We start from the raw sequence: 23,237 nt of genomic DNA, 5'->3' as shown, positions 1-23,237 counted from the left end.
AGATGGAAGGAAAGGGATGGTAGCTTAATGCATGATTTCTCATCCTCAGCCCCGTTGTGCTTTTGTCTCTGTTATAGAGACTGGCCTTTTACTCCTGCCCTCACTTGTGCTAATCAAAAATATCTTCAGATATTCAGTGCTGGGTGGGTGCCCTGGGAGACAAACTGGGAAGCTGAGAACTGCTTCCTTGGTTGTAAGAAAGAATGTCAGATACATAGATGACAGTGTTGTGTAGTGAAAGGGATTCATCAAATGGCAATTAGTCAATTAAATTTTTAAAAATGAGGGAGTGAGCAGATGGAAACTCACAATGCTAATTTTTGTGTTATAATTAGGTTACTAATTCTCTTTACTGTAGACAGTTTTATATCCTAAGGTTTTGAAACTTGACATTGCATAGAGAGTACTTTCTCATGCTGTTGAATATTATTTCTCAAACTTGGCTGGTCATTGGATGTGATGCTTCCTCATCTGTTGGCACCTGCACTGTATCCCAGGCCTATTGCATCTCTGGCCTGTGTACCTTTAAAATGTTTCTTGGATGATGCCGGTTCATAGTTAGGATTAAAACCACTGTTACAGACTTGATTCTGTTTTCGTGGACAGTTTGTTACATCTCATCTTTTACTCCTATAAATAAAGCAAAGGGAAATATTTGTGTGTACCTCTTTGTCAAAACCCCAAATTGCCACCTGTGTCTGAAGGCAAGTCCATGCATTGTTATCCTGTATGTCCCACGTGGAAAGTTTTGTAACCAACTTGAATATATAAACTCATAAGTAATTTTAATAGTTAGAATAGTTAATATACTAGTTAGTTACCAAATTCAAAATCACATTTTATTTAAAATAGTAAGCCTTAAAATATTAAATTGTTCTAGACTGCCTAAGGCTCTACATTATTCCATCTTTACCTGTAATGTCACCATACATGACTGTGTCCTCCCTAGAGCCACTTTTTTTAAAATTTCCATTCACTTTTTTTGAGTGATTTTTATGTTTTCCATTATAGCTGGTTTTTCAGTGTCTGTTAATTTTCTATAGTATAGTAAAGAGAGACCTGGTCATGCATACATATATACGCATTCGTTATCTAGTCACTTATGATGGAGCATGATAGAGCTGCTTTTTAAATTATCATATTCTCAAGTACATCGTCTCTGTTCCTGTCTCGTTCCCTTGAGATCCATCACCGGTGAAATCAATGACAGGGTGGCCTCTGGGTTCTTTTCCAAAGTCACGTTAAAGTACTTAACTTGCATAAAATTGAAAGACTAGGTACGTATGTGATCTTCCTAACAGAATGACCAGCTCTTAATAGCTTCTTCACAGTGCCAGTGCTGGAAATGATGAGGTCCTTTCACAAGAATCTTGACTAAATCTATGTTAACCTTCCTAGACTCTTTTTTTTTTTTAAAGCATATTCTCTTTGATGATTTGTGAAAATCCGCACTAGTTTTTGACTGAAGGTTTTGTTTTCCAACGTTATTTTGTTTTTCCAAAGAGAATGATTTGGGATAGACTTTAAGTAGACCCTGCCTACGAAGTGTGTGTGTGTGTGTGTGTGTGTGTGTGTGTGGGTGTGTGTGTGTGTACATGTGTGTATGTACATCCATACATAGATATGAAGAGAGGAGAGAGGGAAGGAGAAAGAGAGAGAGAGAGCCGTGTCTTAGATTCTTTAAAATGTTATTATTTGTTTCAAGGTATTTTAAGACCCTTGAGACGTGGCTCACCAGCATCCTGAAAGTGTGTCCTCCTTTATACTGCTGTCCTGCAGCGTTAATATAGGGTCCATTTTACTAAACCCTTGTAGGCATTGCTCGCATCATTTAAAAAATCTTTCTCCCTTATAATTCTGTGTCCCAGCCAGGAGGAGTACTGGGCCGAGATTTCCCCTATGATTGTAAATCACACCTGCTGAGCAGGAATCTTGTCTGGCTGGCAAGTTCTCTTCTTCAGTCCCATCAGTTGCCCTTCATCCTGCCTTTGCCATCCCTGAAGCTCTAGCCTACCCCTTCTTTTCCCCTTTCACTCCGATGCTCATCTTGATGGGTAAAATCAAAGGGGCTTGATTTGTACAGTTAATTCTCGATGTAAACATATTAACTGTGTACACCTGTATGTGCCTTGTGGCAGTCGAAGCTTCATGGGGGACCACTTTAAAAAACCTGTAGATAGTCCCCCCCTCTCATATCCTCAGAAAGACCTGCGGGCATCTGTGTACCCCATTGACCAGGAAGCCAAAACACCAGGGTAAAAGACTGGATTTGCATGAGGGCATTTTGCTGGTGTATAGTGAGCTGAGATAGAATTAAATCCATGCTTGTGCACAAATTAAATGTTGGAGTTAAACACCTAGCACTTTTCTGCTTTGCCACTTTCCATGGTAGGCTTCCCTCTGATTCCAGGGGCAGGTGGGAAAAGATGGGTTTCTCTCAACTTTGCTATTATTCGTTTTGACTTGGTTGTTGACCTCTCTTTGAAGGCATTTTCTATAAGAAGAGAAGCATAGGCAGGCTTTTCTTGACTACTTGCTTGCTTTAAATATCCCAAAAGTAAAACCTACATTTTGTGGAAGTTCCCACTGGGGTTCAGCAGGCTAAGGACCCGCCATTGTCTCTGTGAGGATGCAGGTTTGATCCCTGGCCTCGTTCAGTGGGTTAAGGATCTGGCATAGGCTGCAGATGTGGCTCAGATCCGGTATTGCTGGCTGTGGTGTCGGCCTACAGCTGCACCTCTGATTCAGCCCCTAGCCTGGGAACTTCCAGAAGCCACAGTTTGGCCATAAAAAGAAAAAAAAAAAAGGGAAAAAAACACCACCCCTACATTTTGCAAATATATACCTCCATAAAATGATTGCATTATTGCTTTATATGTTTGTAATGTGTTAGGGTTTTCAGTTGTATCATTTGGGCACTTCTGCTCCTCAGAGGTCATTTTCTAGTTTCTGAAATTTGATGTATTCTGGTTCTATTAAGTATCATTATAAAAATAACTATGGTGAATATTTTGTGAAATTGAAATCAGGGTCCATCTGGTAGCAGAGAATATTAATGTTTGAGAATGGTAAACATTATGAAATTTTTTATTTTTATTTTATTTTATATTTTTTGATAATGATTTTTATTTTAAAATATGTAACTAGCGCAGAACATTTGCCTCTGGCAATTGAGTGAGATTGTGGTCTAGAGTGAAGATTCAGGTGTTCCTGTCCTGGTGCAGCAGAAACGAATCCAACTAGGAACCATGAGGTTCCCTGGCCTTGCTCAGTGGGTTAAGGATCCAACGTTGCCATGAGCTGCGGTGTAGGTCACAGATGCGGCTCGGATCCTGTGTTGCTATGTCAGTCTGTGGTGTAGACCGGCAGCTGTAGCTCTGATAAGACCCCTAGCTTGGGAACCTCCATATGCTGCAGGCGCGGCCCTAAGAAAGCAGAAAAAAAAAAAGTGGAGTGAAGATTCAAATGAACTTTTTATCTCTAAAAGTCTATAAGACATATTTTCTTCCCACATATAGTGAAACTTTAATATCTTAAATCAGTCACTGAATAATAATACTAATGGCAAACCAAAATATTAAAAATTTAATCATGATATAGAAAAGATAAGCCTATAATAGGTCTCTCTTTTTTAAATTTGCAAATGTCATGATACCAGTTTTAGATTATTAATTTTTGCAAAGAATTATAAACCACATAATAGGTAAAATTAAATTTTACCAATGGCAGAAATACTGAATTCAGCTGAATTCAAAATAATTAGTGGATTTTACTTTTTTAGTACAGATTCATACTTACAGGATAATGTGGCAGATTGTATTTAAGAATTCCATATACCCACCTCCACTTCTTCATAGTTTCCCCTATTATTAAAGTCTTGCCTTCGTGTAATACATTTGTTAGGTTTAGAGATTTGATGACCCTGTGTTGATACCCTATTGTTAAGGATAGTCCATAGTTTGCATTAAGGTTCATTCTGTGTGTTGTACACTCTGTGGGTTTTGATAAATTCATAGTGACATGTAAACTATCATTGCAGCAATATAGAGCAGTTTCACTGCCCTAAAAATCCCCTGTTCTTCACCTTTGCATCCATCCCCTCCCTTTCCCCAAGCCCCTGGCAACCACTGATCTTTTTATGGTCTCTTTAATTTTGCTTTTTCCAAAATGTCATAGCTTTGGAATCATAAACTTTATTTTTAAGCCACGTTTGCTTGCTTCTGTGACGTTCCGCTCAGCAGTAATTGTAAGAAAATAGCAGCAAAACCAGCTACTCATATGTCCTTTTTTAACATTTATTTTCATGACACTATTTCTTTATCTCATTTGACCAGGTAAATAGGATTTATGTGGTTTAATAGCTTGAACACAGACATTCTCATCGAGCAAATGTGTGTGCGTATTCACTCATTTATGTTATGTCGCAGGACAAAATATTACTAATTTGCATGTAATGCATTATATTCATGTCCAAACATGTTTGTCAGTCTTTTCATTGCTTAGGAATGTCTGCTGTTCATTTTAAAAAGGCACAAATAGCATTGCCTGTGTCTCATAACACCCTGTAGGAGAATTCTCCTCACGTCAAGTGATGATTCCAACTTCCTAACACATACGCACCAAACCAGAAGTTTCAGACGTGCAGTCAGCTGTTAGCATACATACAGATTGCTTTGGGTAAATAGTATGATTCATGAAAGTTCTGGAAAATAAGTAGGTCATGGAAAAATATAATAATTCGGAAATGTGGAAAACTTAGGGTAAAATTTAAATGTGTGTATTGAACCCTTTTAAAAGGCTGGTGTTTTCAATTTGAATGTGAAAGCGTAAAAACATAAACGTAAAAGCACAAAGAGTCTATTATGTTATACATATGTTCTGAATTTTCTTCAGAAATCAATCATTTCTCAACCTAACACTTCAGAGATGAAGATAAAGCGGCTTAATTAAATATTCATTCAAGTATCTTTCCCTTTAACTCATTCAGTACTTTTGAAACCAAGTTCTAGAAGTAAACATAGGGTATTTCTGCACGTTTCCTTTTATTCTCTCATCCGTGCTTTTAGAAAAATTAGTTTGTGTTTCCTTTCTTCAGTATACTTTGCGTTAATTTTTCTTGGTCTGTTTCATAAATTCACACTTTATAGCTATTGTATTTAAGAGTCTGCCCTTGAACATACAGAGGAAAGAAGAAAACTCACTGGGCTTGAAAGCAAGGTGAATGATGACCATCAGGGCACATGCAAGATGAAATCTGAAAAAAGTAAGATTTCTTTTTAGTAAAATAATGCAGTAGAGAGGAAAGCGAAGTGCATGCCTCTTCACAAATTGGTGTTTGGTGACTTTAACACTTAGAGCAGAAATGGCCAGGCACAGATGAGCAGGTTGCTTGCTTTTTAAGCATGGCACTCATCTTTTTAAAATTTCATATGCTAATGAGGAGAACTAAGACATGTACCTGTTGTGCATTTCATGGCAGAGGGGAATTCGGCTCTTTAATTAAAGTGTACGTGCCTTTAAAAGAGGCAATGCAAATTAAAAGCTCCATGATATAGGATATGGAATCATAGATTTAGTTGATCCCCCTTTATTTTACATGAAATGCACAGTAAGTTTCTTTAAGCGCTTCCTATGAAGAGTGACTGTTCAGTTCCACACCAGGGCAAACAGTGAAAACTTACATAAAATCATTTTCTGCTGAGATAGAGGAAGCAAATAATGCTCTGCTGTTTCATCTTGTGATGAGACTGGCCAACATCTCTCCCAAATTATTTTCATATGTTTGTGTATTATTGTCGTAATAGATACAGATTGAGCTATGGATTGATAGAGGAATGTTTGTATTGCGGAATTAAGAAATAAGACCACTCAGTAAAATGTATTCCAGAAACTGTCACACTGGCCTGTGGGCCCATCTAATTAAACTCAAAAAATAAGAGAAAAAAAAAGATTGATGTCAATTGACGGTCTTCTGTATTTTAAAATAAAATGCATTTGTTAAAAATCTTATATGGACCCTAAAAATGCTCACAGTATTTTGATCTGTTCAGTAGCCTTTGTTAAATGTCTCTGTTTGGTTGTTTAGCAAACACTGTGCCTTCAGAGTGGCTGTAGTTATGTGATCCTGTATCAGAATGTATCTTAAGCTGAATTCACTAGGTCAGGTCACTTCTGAGAGCTATGGTGATATTTTAGGTTCGGTTTGGAATTTGGGGTTCTCAAAGGAGAAGCTCGTTTGCTTCTGTCCCACAATTTCCAGTGTTACTTAAAAGCACTTAATGCCCTTAATTCATCCTTTATTATAATTGTATGAAGTTTGGAATTAATGTTACTCTTTTATAGGGGAATAAACCCAGACCTAGAGAATTTTAATGATGATACCAAGATTGGACAATTAGTAAGTAACAGAGTAGTAGGTCATGAATTCAAGTCTTTTGTGCTCAAATCAAATTTTCTGTCTATCATAACCACATAACAGGCCTATAAAGCAGATTCTTATAACCGTGAAGCCATGAGCTATATCATATCGGGCAAGTTACTTCACAGTCTTTTCTAAACATGGCCATAAAATGATTTCTCAAAAAGTTATAAGAATAAAATTAGACATATTCTATTAAATGCTGGCTGGCTGGCTGCCTGGCTCACTGGCTGGCTGGATAAATAGATGGATGGAGAGATGGATGGACAGATACTAGGGCACATTCTTTTTGTGTGTCTCTATGTGCACGTTTATATGTACACAGATGCCACTTCTCTAAAAATCCCTGGTGCCAATAAAGGTGAAACAGCTTATAAATCTTGGATAACATTTAGCCAGGTGGTCCTCAACCATGACAACACCTAAGTCTCTGGAGGGCTTTCCAAGATGAGGTGGTGTCCAGATATTTTTTGCTTCTTTTTAAGATTACCAGGTGATTAAAAGAATACATGACCAACCTTAAAAACACTTAATCATGCCAGGGCCATAATAAGATTCAGCTGTTGTGAGTGGTCGACTAGAGGAAACATATCTAATGCTCTGAGTACTAACACATAGGAGATTTTAGATGCATTTTTACATCCATTCGACGAAATGCCCAAGGCTGAAGTTGTAATTTAAAACGTTTATTTTAGAAAAAGATGATCCGATTAGAATAGCTAGCATGCAATCCTCAGATCTCTGAAGGGAATCCGTTTACTAGAATATTGTCCATCATGTTTTTTATTGAGTGGATTATTTTGAGCAAAATTACTTTTCACACTTTTGAAGGAATGATAATATGCAAATAAAATACTATTTATACTTATCTGGGTTTTCACATGTTTTGTTAAAAAATTATTTATTATATTTGATTTACAGTGTTGTGCCAATTTCTGCTGTACAGCAAAGTGACCTATCATACATACATAGATATATACATGCCTTTTCTTTCTCTCCTACTTCTTTCCTTCCTTCCTTTTTTTTTTGCTTTTAGGGGCTCACCTGCGGCATATGGAAGTTCCCAAGCAGTTCCCAAGCTAAGGGTCGAATTGGAGCTGCAGCTGCAAGCCTATGCCACAGCCACAGTAGCGACACAGGATCTGAACCGAGTCTGCCACCTGCACCACAGCTCACAGCAGCACTGGATCATTAACCCACTCACTGAGCAAGGCCAGGGATTGAACCCACATCCTCATAGATACTAGTCAGGTTTGTAATCTGCTGAGCCACAAGGGGAACTCCTACATTCCTTGTTTTATATTATTTTCTATCATGGTCTATCTCAAGAGATTGAATATAGTTCCCTATGCGATACGGTAGGACCCCACTGCCTATCCATTCCAAATGTTTGTCATCTAACTCCTAACTCCCAGTCCATCCCATTTCCTCCTCCCTCCCCCTTGGCAGCTACAACTCTGTTCTCTATGTCTGTCACACACATTTTTTATGAAATGTGTTCTTATTTACCTTGTCAGACTTTTGAGTGTATTTATGCATTTATTCCTTAAGAGATTAAAGGCTACAACCTTACTTTATTGTGGACCCCTCCAATAATCTAGTTTTGGAAAATGAAATTAATTGCTCTCATTTTCATTGACAAAAAATGCAGTGTGCCCTTCAATCTACACATCTTGAGAAGGAATTCTGTTTCTATTGATAATATTGAATATAGTGTTTGATCATCTTTTCCACACCAGAGTCATGCACAGCAAAACTTCAGCTAAAGTCACTAACTACTCCCAGGCAAATATCTTGGTGGGCTTTTATTAAAAACCACTATGGAGAACAGTATGGAGGTACCTTAGAAAACTATACATAGAACTACCCTGTGACCCTGCAATCCAACTCTTGGGCATATATCCAGACAAAACTTTCCTTATAAAAAACACATGCACCCACATGTTCACTGCAGCACTATTCGCAATAGCCAAGACATGGAAACAATCCAAATGTCCGTTGACAGATGATTGGATTAGGAAGATGTGGTATAGGTATACACAGTGGAACACTACTCAGCCACAAAAAATGATTGTTCTGCAAATAATGCCATTTGCAGCAACATGGATGGAACTAGAAACTCTCATCCTGAGTAAAATAAGTCAGAAAGAGAAAGCCAAATACCATATGATATCGCTTATATCTGGAATCTAATATGTGACACAAAGGAACCTTTCCACAGAAAAGAAAATCCTGGACTTGGAGAATAGACTTTGTGTTTGCCAAGGGAAAGGGGGAGGGAGTGGGATGGATGGGGAGCTTGGAGTCAATAGATGCAGACTATTGCCTTTAGAATGGATTAGCAGTGAGATCCTGCTGTGTAGCACTGGGAACTATGTCTAGTCACTTATGATGGAGCATGATAATGTGAGAAAAGAATGTATACATGTGTGTGTAACTGGGTCACCATGCTGTACAGTAGAAAATTGATGGAACACTGTAAACCAGCTATATTGGAAAAAAATAAAAATCTTTATATTAAAAAAAAAAAAAAACAGCAACAGCCACACTTAGTTTATGTAGCTATCTATGACTTGGCCATCAGTGTATATAAAAAATTGAGTAGTTAGTAGCCAAGGGAAAAATTTTGGTATGAGATCCTTTCTTTGTTCTTTTTTACCAAAGTTTCTTTTCCTCATTATGCTTAAAGCTTTCTGTATGATTGCCTTTTCTTGGTGACACAGTCTTATCTTTTCTCACTTTCTCAAATCAGTATTAACCTTTTATTTAATTTCTGACTCCTCTAAAAACCTTTTTTTAGGTTTTATTTTATTTTTTAAATTACTGGAGTATAGTTGACTTAAAATGTTGTGTTCATTTCAGGTGTACAACAAAGTGAATCAGTTATATATATATATATATGCATATATCCATTCTTCTTCAGATGCTTTTCCCATATAGGTTATTACAGAATATTGAGTAGAGTTACTTGTGCTATGTTATAGGTCCATGTTGGTTATCTATTTTATGTATAGTAGTATTATTTAAATAGTTCTTGTTTGGTGTTTTCCCATGTTTTCCCCAACTTTTTTCTCTCTCCTGACTGTGCTTCCATCCCCTCCCTCTGGCTACATGTTTATGGATTGATTCAAATATCAGAACCAACGTGCTTCAGTTTTCCACTTTCTAAAAGCCAAGAAATGAATTCCTAGTGATGGTTTCAGGATCAAGCCTTTCAGGTCTTTTCTCGTTCATAAAAGGAGGAGCAAGAGTCTACCTCAATTGTTTGGGAAGCATATGTATGCAGTATTGCCGGGTTTCCATATATGTATGTGCAAACAGAAGCTGGAATTATGGCTGCTTTACCTACCACATTAACAGTAGAGGTGATTGGATAGGCTTTGAGTTTATATTATGTCAACACTGTAAATGGATGATGGTATAATAAGGGTTTTATCCTCTTTATAGTGATGAGGCACTGTTTTTGGACATGCTGGCTGCGTTTCAGCTGCTACCTATGAAATAGGAACCAACATGTACCTGTGTGATATTTACACTTATCAATGCATGCATAATATGTCCTGCGTTCCCAAATAAGATGTGTTTGTCGTCCAGAGGTTTGCTTGATCCTTCCTAACTTTCATTAGCATTCTCTGTATTTTGGGTTGAGCCCATATACAAGCTAAGTAGTTCTCAAGTATTTGAAAGGATCTAGGGGCTCTTAGTATTGGGTCTTCATAGCTTTCTGGTATAGACAGCAGAATTATAAGAGGAACATTCTTCCCTGATTGTAAAACATCTTAAGGAGTAAATATTTCCTTAGTGAGGGATTAAGCAGATACCTACAAAATATGGACTCCTAATCTTAATCTACAGAAGTCTAAGCAGTTTGCAAAGCTCAGTGAAGCTTGATGTCTCAAGTGCCATCTATTTACAAATAAGCTCTCTGTTGACCACCTCTTGTATTATCTGAGTCTGCAAAAGTACTCTTTCATTTACTCTATGAAATATTTCTCTAGTGATGAATTACACCTAAGTCTTTGCTTTATAAACCTATGTAGAAACCGTGTGTCTAAGTATAGTTAAGATGTGAAAAATTGTGGCAGAAAGAGTCACTGTTTCCAAAAGTAGAATTTTGGAGACGTCTGATACAGTAGAAAGAAAGAAATTAATCAAGACTAAATTTGAAGTCAAACAGTATTTGATAATATGTGCTTAATGACATTTTATAAATTGAATGACAAACCAGTTGGACTATTTTATGAAAGCAGCCTCAACAAAGAATTTTCATATGGGTGTAACATACCAAGAAGAAACATCCTACATTGTTCTACAAAGGAATTAAATGACAATGCTAGGTGCAAATTGAAATACTGTTGTTGTTAGAAGCCTACGTGATGCTAATAGCTTTTTGTACAAGTTGCTCTGCTTATGGTGTTTTTTTTTTTCTTTTGTTCCTTAATACTCGTGAATATTTAAATTCTTATTTCTCACTTTCAGCACATGAAATGAAATCTTGTCATTTAGAATTTTATGCACTAGATAGTTTGGATGGCTCGTTTTAATCTTTTCTAATTCTTATCTTTTTGTGGGTAAGTAACCATGTTAGTTTAGAAGCAAAAAAACCCAAAAAAACTAAAACAATGAAACATCAACCTATTTTCCTTTTTAGTTGATCTGGTATCATTGTTGGCTTATTTTCATTCTTTTCTCATTGTTGCTAAATAAAATGCCCTTGCACTATTGTTTCTTCTGAATGGAGCTATGATTTATATTCTATAAAGAAAAATTTGCAGAAGCATATTTTGTTCCTTTAAGTGGATGTGCAAGTTTCAAAAGGAATAACATACCAAAATCTTTTATTAAATAAAGAATGAAATGAACCAATTTACTGTAATTTTAGACATTGTTCTTCTCATACCATAATGAAGCTGAAAAAATGTTTTTGGTTTTCATGTAATAGAACAATAATGTCTATGTTAGCCTGGTAAAATTAGATATAACCAAAAATAATCCGTTATAGTCTAATTCTCTCTGTTAAGGCTAGACTGACATATGCTTGTAGAATTTGGGGGCCATTTTAGGCCTTGGAAATAGGCATTTAATAAATATTTCTTGAATTTATAAAGGAGTAAGTATGAAAATAAATTATATTCATGCCCAGTAATAACACATCAAGCCCATTGGTCTGGGTGGACTCTTGGATTCTTTATTATGATTATTAACTTTTGCTCATTAAAACTTGAAAGAATGAAAACAAACAGACAAAATTACTATCATTCTCTTAAGTGAATCAACACAAGCATAGGTAATCTAATATTTCCAGAGTAAATCTTTCCCAAAATTTATTATGTCCTAAAATTGTCTGTTGTAGTATTACTGTATATTATTTTGAGAAAAAAAAATTTCATTGCTAAGAGCCAAGTTGTAATCCAATTGTTGGAAATGGTTTATATTGAATAATTTAGGAGTCGAGTGAGAGAGGTTGGAGAATTTTGTGTCCTCTTTGAATGTTCAAGGTTTTACCAGTTGGTGGCTCTTGTACCAAATGTGAAAGTTGAAATGTCATAGTAAGTTTCCCCTGTGTTGTTGCCAGGTTATATTATGCCTCCAGATTATGATACTGTTGAATAAGAGTTAGAATCATGACATTGTAGAATTTTGGAGCTGGAAAGGATATTTAAGCTTATTTAATAAAAATTCCCATTAGTTTATAACCAAGGAAACAGACTCATAAATGCAGTGATGGGTCAGGTCAACAAAATAAATGTTTTTAATTAAGAAGAAAATGCTTTGCATTCTGAACTTGTCGTTCGGAAAAATTTCTGTAAAATTGCTCCTGATTTTTAGGTTCCCATGGCCCCTCTTCTCCTCCGCAGAGCACTTATTTCCCTTGATTTTAGCAATTACGCCTGTCGCTCTCCCAATCATCTTACTCTGTTATACTTTTGTCCTCAACTTTAATTATGATGGCTGTCACAGAGCGGTTCTTCAGCTATTTGGAGAGTGAATTAATGTTCCATGGCAATAAGAGAAAAATTAATAAACAGTCAAGTCATAAATCATACATCTATTACAACGTGTGATTAACAGAGATAAATATGTTCCATTTTTCTCCCCACAGTCTCCAAACGTCCACAACTACCCCGATATGGAAGCTGTTCCCCTGTTGCTAAATAACGTGAAAGGGGAGCCCCCAGAGGACTCGTTATCCGTAGATCACTTCCAGACACAAACTGAGCCAGTGGACTTGTCAATCAACAAAGCCAGGACATCCCCCACAGCAGTCTCATCCTCTCCGGTTTCCATGACAGCGTCTGCCTCCTCACCTTCTTCAACTTCAACCTCTTCATCGTCTTCTAGTCGTCCAGCCTCATCCCCCACTGTTATAACATCAGTATCTTCAGCATCGTCTTCGTCCACAGTATTAACTCCAGGGCCCCTTGTTGCCTCTGCATCTGGTGTGGGAGGCCAGCAGTTTTTGCACATTATCCACCCTGTACCGCCTTCAAGTCCCATGAATTTACAGTCTAACAAACTGAGTCACGTTCACCGCATCCCCGTGGTGGTACAGTCGGTGCCTGTTGTCTACACAGCTGTGCGGTCACCTGGAAATGTGAACAACACTATCGTAGTACCGCTTTTGGAGGATGGGAGGAGCCATGGCAAAGGTAAGAGATGCAAGCGAGCCTTTATTTCTGTGCTAGAAGTAACTATTCGTTTCCTCAGTGAACGGACCCTCAGTCATGTGCACATGCACTATATCCAAGAAGCTCTGTGCAGAGCAATACAAAGGAACCAGTGGGATCCACTGCTGAGTAGAACACAGTTCAGTAGAAACTAACCTCACGTTTATATAGATATATGCTCCAGTATTATGAAGTTTACATTCTTTTTTTTTTGTCTTTTTTTGGGGAGGGCTGCACCCATGACATAGGCAGGTTCCAGGCCGGGGGTCGAACTGGAGCTGCAGCTGCTGGTCTTTGCCACAGGCATAGCAACATGGCATCCGAGCGGTGTCTGCAACCTGCACCACAGCTCATGGCAATGCCGGAACCTTAACCCACTGAGCAGGGCCGGGGATTGAAACTGTCCTCATGGATACTAGTCAGATTCCTTCCCACTGAGCCACTACAGGAACTCCTTAAGTCTACACATTCTTATGTATTAAGTCATTTAATGTTAGAATCCAAAGACCTAAATTTGCAAAATAATGTTTACCTTCAAATGCTCAAATAAGAAGGACCGTCTATAGTTAGTGTCATTGCATATGAAGTATAAATGTTTAAACCTCTCATTGGGGTTAACCATTATACAATTTTTAAAAAAGTGTATCTGGATGTTTCTTCTTTCCCTTGTTCAGGCTGGAATTTACTTGTCTGGCAATAATATAAAATCCCATAAAGTTCCAAAGCTTGGAATCTGACCCTCCCCTTTTGAGTATCTTGTAAGTTAAGTTGCCATTAAAATAATTCTAAAGGTAGGTGTTTGGGAGTTCCCGTCGTGGCGCAGTGGTCAACGAATCCGACTAGGAACCATGAGGTTGCGGGTTCGGTCCCTGCCCTTGCTCAGTGGGTTAACGATCCGGCGTTGCCGTGAGCTGTGGTGTAGGTTGCAGACGCGGCTTGGATCCCGCGTTGCTGTGGCTCTGGCGTAGGCCGGTGGCTACAGCTCCGATTGGACCCTTGGCCTGGGAACCTCCATATGCCGCGAGAGCGGCCCAAGAAATAGCAACAACAACAACAATAACAACAACAAAAGACACACACAAAAAAAAACGGTAGGTGTTTGGCTACAAATAAATCATGTAGCTTGAGTTCTTATCTCCATATAAGTCTAAGTTATTATTTTAAATAACAGTGAGCCTCCATATGATGGAGATAATTCAAAATGTAATATTAATATTTTTTTTCTAGGAGGCGAAAGGCAGGAAGATAGTTTGCTACACTACTCTGTATGTAATAATGCCAAGTAAACTGTATGTGATAGTTAACAGTTAATCAGCTGATCATGAAGTTGTTTTCCCATTTCTGAGTTCCTTTTTTTTCCCCATTTTTTTACCAGAAAGGATTATAATAACATCACGCTGTTCATTTTTTCTTCCTTTTCTATGACTCTAAAAAGTAAGCCGTCCTTCTACAGAAATTTAAAATGCCTGTAATCACCAGCTTCTGCATATGTAATTCATCTTCAGAGCCTAGAGATGATGATGGATTAAGACTTAGCCTGTATTACATTTTGCTCTGATACCATGTTACTTCGGCAACCCATAATTAAAATGTGATTGATGAATACATAAAGCACTGCCTTCTTATAACATACTCGTAAACATGGTTGTTTTGGTTCTTGTCTACTGTAGGATTCAGTGCATAGGGATCATGTTGGATAGTGAACTTTGAGAAATTTTTGCAAACATACACTACAAAATTGTGCATTCATCTTTTTGCAAGGTACTGTTTTATCAGCAGTGAGTTTCTTCATAGCACATGACAGATTTCACCTTCTCAGTCTTACCAAGTGAAAAATCTCATGATTTACAGCAGAGGCTTAGACTGCAGACTTGAGGTCCAGATACTCTTTGCTTACCTGACAAACTTTTTTTTTTTTTTTTTGGTGCTATTATGGGCAAAAGCTAGAGACCCAGTCCCACCACCATTTTTGTGAACAAGTAAAGGAAAAAAGGAAGAAGGCAGTCTTTATGTAGATTTATTTGAGTGGAACCTTCTTTGATATTACTAATACTTCTGATCCAAAGGAGCTAATTGATTTAAATAATAATAACACAACTGAAGGCCACATTAGGTATTTATTTGCTTTTATAATTTGCAGATGTACTTGTAAATTTTTTTAGGAATTGAAATTAACAAGTAGAAAATATATAACCTTGCATACAAGATTATTTTTTTATATGCAAACGCCACAGAATCCAATTTTTGTGCAGTACTGCTTATGGAAATCATTGCTTTTATTGTAGGGTTGACTGATAAGGATTTTAATACTGTTTATGACTTTTTTTTTTTTACAATTTGGATGCACTAATGAAGGAAACAAAAGAGATATCTTTTATTTGCCATTATCATTTTATAGGAGAGATTATTTTTATTTAAAGCGTATGATATATAAAGTTGACTGCCAAAATTTAATTTTCTGCAAAACTTACCTTTGTAGAACTGTGTTAAGACTCATGCTGTAATTTGTTCTCTATATAAGTATATAGTTATGTGCAGTGTTTTTTATTCAGTAGTTTTTTCATATCAATAATAAACATTTATAGGAGTTCCTGTCCTGGCTCAGTGGTTAATGAACCTGAGTAGTATCCACGAGGACATGGGTTCAGTCCTTGGCCTTGCTCGGTGGGTTAAGGATCCGGTGTTGCCGTGAGCTGTGGTGTAGGTTGCAGGTGCAGCTCTGATCCCACGTTGCTGTAGCTGTGGTAGCAGCTCTGATCCCACGTTGCTGTAGCTGAGGTGTAGGCAGGCAGCTCCAGCTCTTATTCAACCCCTAACCTGGGAACTTCCACAAGCCTGCTGCAAGTGCAGCCCTAAAAAGACAAAAGATCAAAAAAATAAGTAGTTAAACATTTATAGGGGTTCCCACTGTAGTGCAGTGGTTTAAGGATTTGGCATTGCTGCAGCTGTGCTACAGGTTGCAGCTATGGCTCAGATTTGATCCCTGAGCCAGGCACTTCCATATGCCATGGGTATATGGGGGAAAAAAAGGAAAAGGAAAAAAAAAGAATAAACATTTACATAATCATAAGCACACTGGCCTATATATAATGTGAATGTTAGCTTGAGATTTGGGATCAAGGATATGTGAGTTAAAATCCTAGTTCTTGCAACTTTGGACTTGAGACAGTTAGTTAATCTCACTACTAAGTAAGAGCTTATGTGTAAATGTCTAGCACTGATTAACTGTCAATAAATGCTTTTAATTATTTATCATTATTATCTCCCCCTCAAAATACCTGAAGCAATGATATTCATACATTTTTTTCTCTGTCTTGTAAAAACAGAAAGTTGTAGGGGAAAAAAAGGTTCTTGAATTTAAAAGTGAAAAACTTCATCCAAGAAGGTGGCTTAGAAATGCTTCTCAAAGTTCTTGGTACAACATATTATAAGGGCTGAGATCATAGGATGAGAAATTGTCTGGAAAATCCCATACTTTCTCTTTTTATTAGTTTATATTAAGTTTTTATAAACACCATTTTCTACAAATATTGCTATCGCATTTTATAAGGGTTTTTTTTTTTATGGTTTACCTGATTAATTAGATGATGGTAAAAACAAGTAGTGGAGGGAGGGCTGCCCACCTCACAGAATGAATAAAAGAGAGGGCATGTCAGTAATTCCTCATGTCTTTATTTTGCACATATGCAGCTGGGCACTGTGCCAGCAATAAAGGGAACCCTATTTCCATTCTCATATAGTACTTGTATATCTGGAATGGATAAGCCAAAGAAAATACAATAGGGGAGTTGGATTTTCAAAATGCAAATAATAAAAATACAAAACTAGCACATATACATGAAGATGATTGTACCGCCTTTTAAAGTTGGAACAGCAGGCGTTCCTGTGGTGGCTCAGCAGAAGTGAATCTGACTAGTATACATGAGGATGCAGGTTTGATCCCTGGCCTCCCTCAGTGGGTTAAGGATCTGGTGTTGCCGTGGGCTGTGGTGTAGGTTGCTGTTGAAGCTCAGCTCTGGTGTTGCTGTGGCTGTGGTGTAGGCCGACAGCTGCAACTCCAATTCGACCACTAGCTTGGGAACTTCCATATGCCATGGGTGCAGCCCTAAAAAGACAAAAAAATGGAATAAAGTTGGAGTAACATACCTGGTCTCTGGTTGAGAAATAGATGTCCATATTACATAAGGGATGGTGAATGTACACGTCTATGTCCGAAATAATAAGAATTGAGTCATTGTCCATTCAAATATTCACTGAGCATCTGTCATGTATTAGGCATTTTATTGACAGCAGGGATGTAGCATTAAGCAAAATAGATGCTGTCTTATCTGGGTGCTTATAATTTATAGGAGATACTGACATCAAACCAAAAAATCATACAATTCACTAACAACTATGGACAGAGCTGGGTTAAAATGTAGACCAGCCATGGATATGCCATGGGGAGCGAGTTTAATTATAATTGCAGATAGAGAAAGTTGTATTTGACAAAATTATTTTCACAGATGGTGTTATATATGTGGTTGGAAAAACAAAGTTCTTTTTTTTTTTTTTTTTTGGCCGCATCCACAGCATGTGGAAGTTTCCAGGCCTGGGATTGAATTCCAGCCACAGCTGCAGCAATAACAGATCCTTAACCCACTGTGCTGGGTTTGGGATCAAACCCTCACCTCTGCAGGGGCCAGAGCTGCTGCAATTGGATTCCTAACTTGCTGCACCACAGCGGTAACTCCTGGGCAAAATGTTTCTGCTGGGATGCCCAGAGTGGGCGGTGAGGTTCTGGAATGTGGTAGCGTGAAACTTCCCCAATAGAAGAATGTGGAAAAGCATTCTAATGAGAGAACGTCTCCTCATCGAAGTATTTACAGAATATGGTCTAAAGGAATGGCAGGTGGTTTGCTAACCCAGAGCACCAACAAATCTGTTGGACCTTGAACGTGACATATGATGTAAAGAAAAGGGTACAGTGTTCTGGAAGGTACAGTAAGCAAATACAGTTTAGACTAGAGCCAGCAGAGGGAAGCTGTCAGAGATCTCCCTGACATTGGAAGGGAGAAAACGTTAGAGGAAGATATTTTTCTGCTCCATACCAAGAGGACAGAGTAGCCGTAGCCCTGGAAGTGACAGCGCTGCGAGATTAGGAGGCTAGTGGATGGGCTACTAACCTCTGAGACATGTTATTTATAAGCCAGACCCTAGAGGGATTGTTTGACCTTGTAAAGAAATGTCAGTTCAGCCTGGGGAAGTTTTTGGTGGATTTCCCAGGAGATTGTCATTAGTGTTCATAGATGCTTAGCAGCAAAAGCATAGAAGGTCGTAAGGACTCACAGGCAAAGATGCTCTTGGTTTGGTCCTGCCTTGATGGAAAAGTAGGTGTATTTAGAACTCTCTTTTCCTCCCTTCCTTCATCTACTATTAAGGTAAAAGAAAAGAAACTTAGACAGAATGCAAGTGAAGAAAATGTTGCAAGAAGGGAGTCGTCAATTACAGCCAAGGCTGCTCAGGGATCAGATAACATAAGGACTGAGAGTTAAGGATTTGAGGAGGCTGAAGTTTACTGGTGACACTGTGTCAGTGGCGCAGTGGGGAGAAAGGACTGACCGAGGTGAGTTCATGTTCAGATGGGAGTGAGGCAAGGGGAGATTGAAAGTCTCAACAGCTCTTAGGACTAGTTTCATTGCAAGAGTTAGGGAGAAATGGAATGGTAGCTGGAGAGGCATTTAAGCTCTCAAGGGAGGGATTTTAAAAGAGAGAGACAGCATAGCCTATTTGTATTCTGTCAAGAAGGATCAAGAAGACAGTTGAAAATGGGTAATTGTAGAGAGGGAAGAGTTACAGGAGCAAAGTTCTTAATTGCACATCCTCTGCTTATATTATTTTGTGGAAGTAACCTGCATCTTGCTGTAATTCTAAAGTCAATTTATTAGATTGACATGAGTTTTAGCAAAAAGGATACATAATGGAAAAGGAAAGAAAATGCCAAAAGCAATAGATACAGATCTAGGATTGACAACGAAAGGCAAACAAAGGTTCAGTAAAATTTGGGTTCCATTGAGAATTTTAAAAATGATACCAGCGTTAATACGAATCTAAGATCAAACATCGCTCCTTCATCACAGTGGAATGTACAGAATAGGTCAAAACAAGAGATAAGCCCCAAATACTTTGTATTTGTTGTTGTTGTTGTATTTCTTTTTTCTTTTTTTTGACTGCATCCTTGGCATGTGGAAGTTCCTGGCTACTGATCCTTAACCCATTGTGCCACAAGGGAACTCCATGTATTTATTGTTTGAAGACATTCTTTTACATTTGAGCAATGATAAATATTACATTATAGAAATGCAGAATACTTGAAGGGCAAGGCCATAACCACTCTGTGAAAATCTAACCAAAGAGCTTAAAAAAAGAGAGGGACTTGTTTCCTCTTTCCTGTACCTGAGCTTGTCCTTTCTCCATGTAGTAGAGGAACAGGTAATAGCACCTCAAGGCCCAGGAATGAGCCTTGGGCAAGGGTGTGGTGACTGGTGGCTTTGAAACAGTCAGAACTAAAGAGCCAGCTGGGTATTTCACTGTTGCCCAATTTTCTTCCCTGACTTCTATCCTGTCCTTCTTTATTACTTTATGTAATAAAGGTCTCTTGGTTTGTTTTCTCCCCCTTTCCCTGTTTTTGTTTTTTGCTGGCTACCCGCCCCCCGCCCCCCGATGTCTGTGACTGTAATAAAAGCAACTGCCCAGCAGGAAAAGCTCAGCTTCTTTCCTGTGCTGCCAATTTTCTTTCCTGGAAATGCAATCGCTGTAATCCAGTCTACTAGAATTTTACAAAACATATTTATTGCATCAAGAGTTTTTATTATAATGGAGACCTGAAAAATAACTTACTATGGGTCATAAATGCATTATTCCTGACTTAAATCATTTCGTATGAATAGATCCTTGAGTTTCAAGTACCTTTCCTCCCCAATGTTTGACTAGGTCATGTTACTGCTGTTAAGAAAGCAACATCCTCGTTTGGGCGTGTAATTTCTTTGGTCATCTCCTTTAAAAGTGTTGTTTGTCTATTATTTTTAGATGAAGCATCTTCCCAAGCCATGCCTTATTTTCCAGCACTCATTCAGGAATTTCAGAGGGCCGTGGCTGTGGGCAGTGCTGAAATGCTCACACCCCATTTCTTCCTACGGGCTGTTGCTTTTCTCAGCAGCCCACAGGAAGAAGCCACGGTGTATTTTTAGTCCTAGGCCATTTATATTTGGAAAAGGAAATACAGGCATCGCAGTGATTGCCGCCGAGCTGGTTAGAGGTTCTGACCATCGCTTCTGACCATTGAAGGCAGCTGGAGCTTTGCTCCCTTGAAACTCCTCTTTGTTTCACCACATCTCTCCTGCTCTCAGCTTTCCTGCTCGTTGATGTGTGCGATGTCTTATTTCAGGTCCTGGTGCATTTTGTCACAGACTCGCTTCTTCTGTCCACCTTATGCATAACTGTCCTCTTTTAGTTTGCCATTCGGTGGAATCCTGGTGTCATCGGCCATATGACCAGAATAGTCTAGAACAGTCCCAGGCAGCTCATGTATACAGTTGTCATGGCTTCTTGAGTGACCGAACTACCACAGCCTCCTTTGGTATAGAGTCCTCTTTTAAATCTGAATTTGATTTTTATTGGCAAACCCTCTAGGTCCTTAATCTTTTTCTTTTTAATGAGTTTTTACTGTTGCTTATTGGGAAGCAGGACCGGACAGACTGCTGCTGACTTTTGGCTTATTATTCTTGAATTTGAACTTTGATAGGACTTGAGGGTTTTGCTGCTGTTCTTGTAAAACAAAGACAAGAACTGGTTGCATAGTGAGAAAGAGCCAATATTTCTGGAAACCTGATTTTTAAACAGGAGTTTGGGCATGACGCATATTTTTTCTAAATGCGTATTTTTACTCTTAACTTTGCTTATGGTATCTTTTGGGCATATAAACGTTTTACATTTTTAGGTAATCAAACATGTCTATCTTTTTTACTTCCAGGCTTCTGGTTTTAGTGTGAGATGTGTCCTCTGTCCCCTAGATTTCCCCGTAGTCACCAAAATGTTCTTCTGAGATTTATTGGTTACATGTACGTTTTTAATACACTTGGAATTTACTTTTGGATTTGTTGTGAAATTAGGATACAAGTTCCTTTTATTCTAAATGAATAGCCAGTTATGCCAGCACTAGTTATTACATAAACCATTCATTCCCACAGAATTGAAATACTCCCTTTATCACATATTAAATTATGATATATACTGAGAAAAAATAAATAAGAGTTCCAAATATTTTATACAGATATTTGGTCATTTGTTGTTTGTTTTTAGCAGATTTTCAGTAAGGAGTAGAAACTTACCTGTAGTTTTTCGCTTCTGGACATGCACAGAAAGTTGAATAGATTCCATCAAAAAATGGCTTCTTAGACTCTTGTTTATCTGAAATACCTGTAGTCAGTCAATTCCTCTGTTTCCTCTGGTACAGATTGAGCTCGTTCTAAAATGTGATAGCAGTAACTGGCTCAAGAGAGGAGAGGGAAATTATTTGCATCATTAAGAGAATTCTTAGAAAAAGAGAAAACTCTAAGTAAGTTCCTTGTAAACTGTAAAATGTCAAGGAGTGAGTTTGGCTTCTCCATCCTCCACGCAGTTAAGTAGTAAATAAAAGTACAAAAGGGGGGAGTTCCCGTTGTGGTGCAGCAGAAACGAATCCGGCTAGGAACCATGAGGTTGTGGGTTTGATCCCTGACCTCCCTCAGTGGGTTAAGGATCCGGCATTGCCATGAGCGGTGGTGTAGGTCACAGACATGGCTTGGATCTGGCATGGTTGTGGCTGTGGTGTAGGCCGGCAGGTGTAGCTCCAATTAGACCCCTAGCCTGGAAACCTCCATACGCCACCCACGCGGCCCTAAAAAGACCAAAAAAAAAAAAAAGTACAAAAGGGAAAAAGAAGAGAAAACATATAGACAGCAGAGGGAATCCACAGTAAGAGAGAGATGATGCTTCATTCAGAGGTAGACATTAGGTAGTAAAGGTACAGAAATCCAGCCAGTAGATAAAACAGATTGAGCAAGAGGTTAACCTAAGGGACTTTGTGTCCATGCTTTTATAAAGTGATACCTAGCACACCATTTTAATTTGCGAGGTCAAATTCCTCCTCAAGTAAAGTGGTCTCATTTGTATTTAAATAGAGATGTGCTTAAATGTGATATATTAGTAGGATAGAGTTTAGTCAAATGTAGTTGCTACATTTGTTTTCACCACACCTGAGAAGTTTTCTCCCATAATATGTAGCACGTTCTACACTGACATATTGGATTTTAAAATTGAGTGTATTTCCTTTCCTCTGTGGTTTTCTTTTTTTTCCTCTCTGGAAGTAATGTTCTACTTAAATGTAAAGCTTCTAATTTCACATAGTACAGGTGCTGTTATGCTACAAGGAAATTCTTACTTTACATATTAGATTGCAGGTATTTATAGGATTATCTTGATGATGTTTGAACGTATATACTCATTGCAAGAAACCTTTGGGTTTTGGATGGGTATATAGATAGGGAGATATCTATCTAGATCTAAATCAAGGCCTATAGAGAGATTTTTTTGCAAATGGGCGTTTTATCCAAGGGCTCTTAAAATCTGGAAATAACAAATGAAAGAAGGAAGACTATGAGATCCAAGAGGGAAACTTGGTCTTAGAATCTTTGCCAGCACTGTTTTAAATTGGCTTTTTAATTATTTACAACTCTCTGGCTGTGGTTTCTGTTCCCTGTTTTTTCTTACTCCCTTAATAATAATTCTTTTTGTATTCCAAGCTGTGTTACCATTTTCTCAGCCCTTTCTTTCTGCTTGGGTTCCATTGTTAAGGGAGACTTTGATGAACTGCTCTTCCACTTTGTGTTCTTTAGAGAAGAACACATTGATATTTGTCTTTCTATCTAATAAATAAAAGAAGAGCTACCAGTTTACAGAGTAAGAATCACATACTTGATCTTTCCTCCAGCCACCTTTATGTGGGGGGAATGCTACTTTGATCATTGACTGATTGTATGTATTTTTCATGACCAGGTAAATTCATCTTTTTTTTTTTTTTCCTATTCATTACTTCATTCCTTCCACAATTTTTAATAGATCATTTGTATAGC

The 23,237-nt window shown here is 38.0% G+C and overlaps 1 protein-coding gene across 11 annotated transcripts in view; it reads left to right on the top strand.

The window, feature by feature from the left end:
- The window catches only part of KLF12 (KLF transcription factor 12), a 495,578-nt gene that overhangs the window by 302,355 nt on the left and 169,986 nt on the right, over window positions 1–23,237 (top strand). For all 11 annotated transcript variants that reach the window (XM_047756500.1, XM_047756501.1, XM_047756499.1 and 8 more), the window contains one exon: window positions 12,522–13,068. In XM_047756500.1, the coding sequence (XP_047612456.1) occupies window positions 12,549–13,068 (520 nt within the window). In that variant the 5' untranslated portion in view covers window positions 12,522–12,548. The remainder of the gene's footprint in view (window positions 1–12,521; window positions 13,069–23,237) is intronic.

The sequence above is a fragment of the Phacochoerus africanus genome, chromosome 13 (assembly GCF_016906955.1).
Source record: "Phacochoerus africanus isolate WHEZ1 chromosome 13, ROS_Pafr_v1, whole genome shotgun sequence".
Taxonomy (NCBI): domain Eukaryota; kingdom Metazoa; phylum Chordata; class Mammalia; order Artiodactyla; family Suidae; genus Phacochoerus; species Phacochoerus africanus.
Note: the sequence above shows the minus strand (reverse complement) of the source record. Positions and strands in the feature narration are given on the sequence as shown.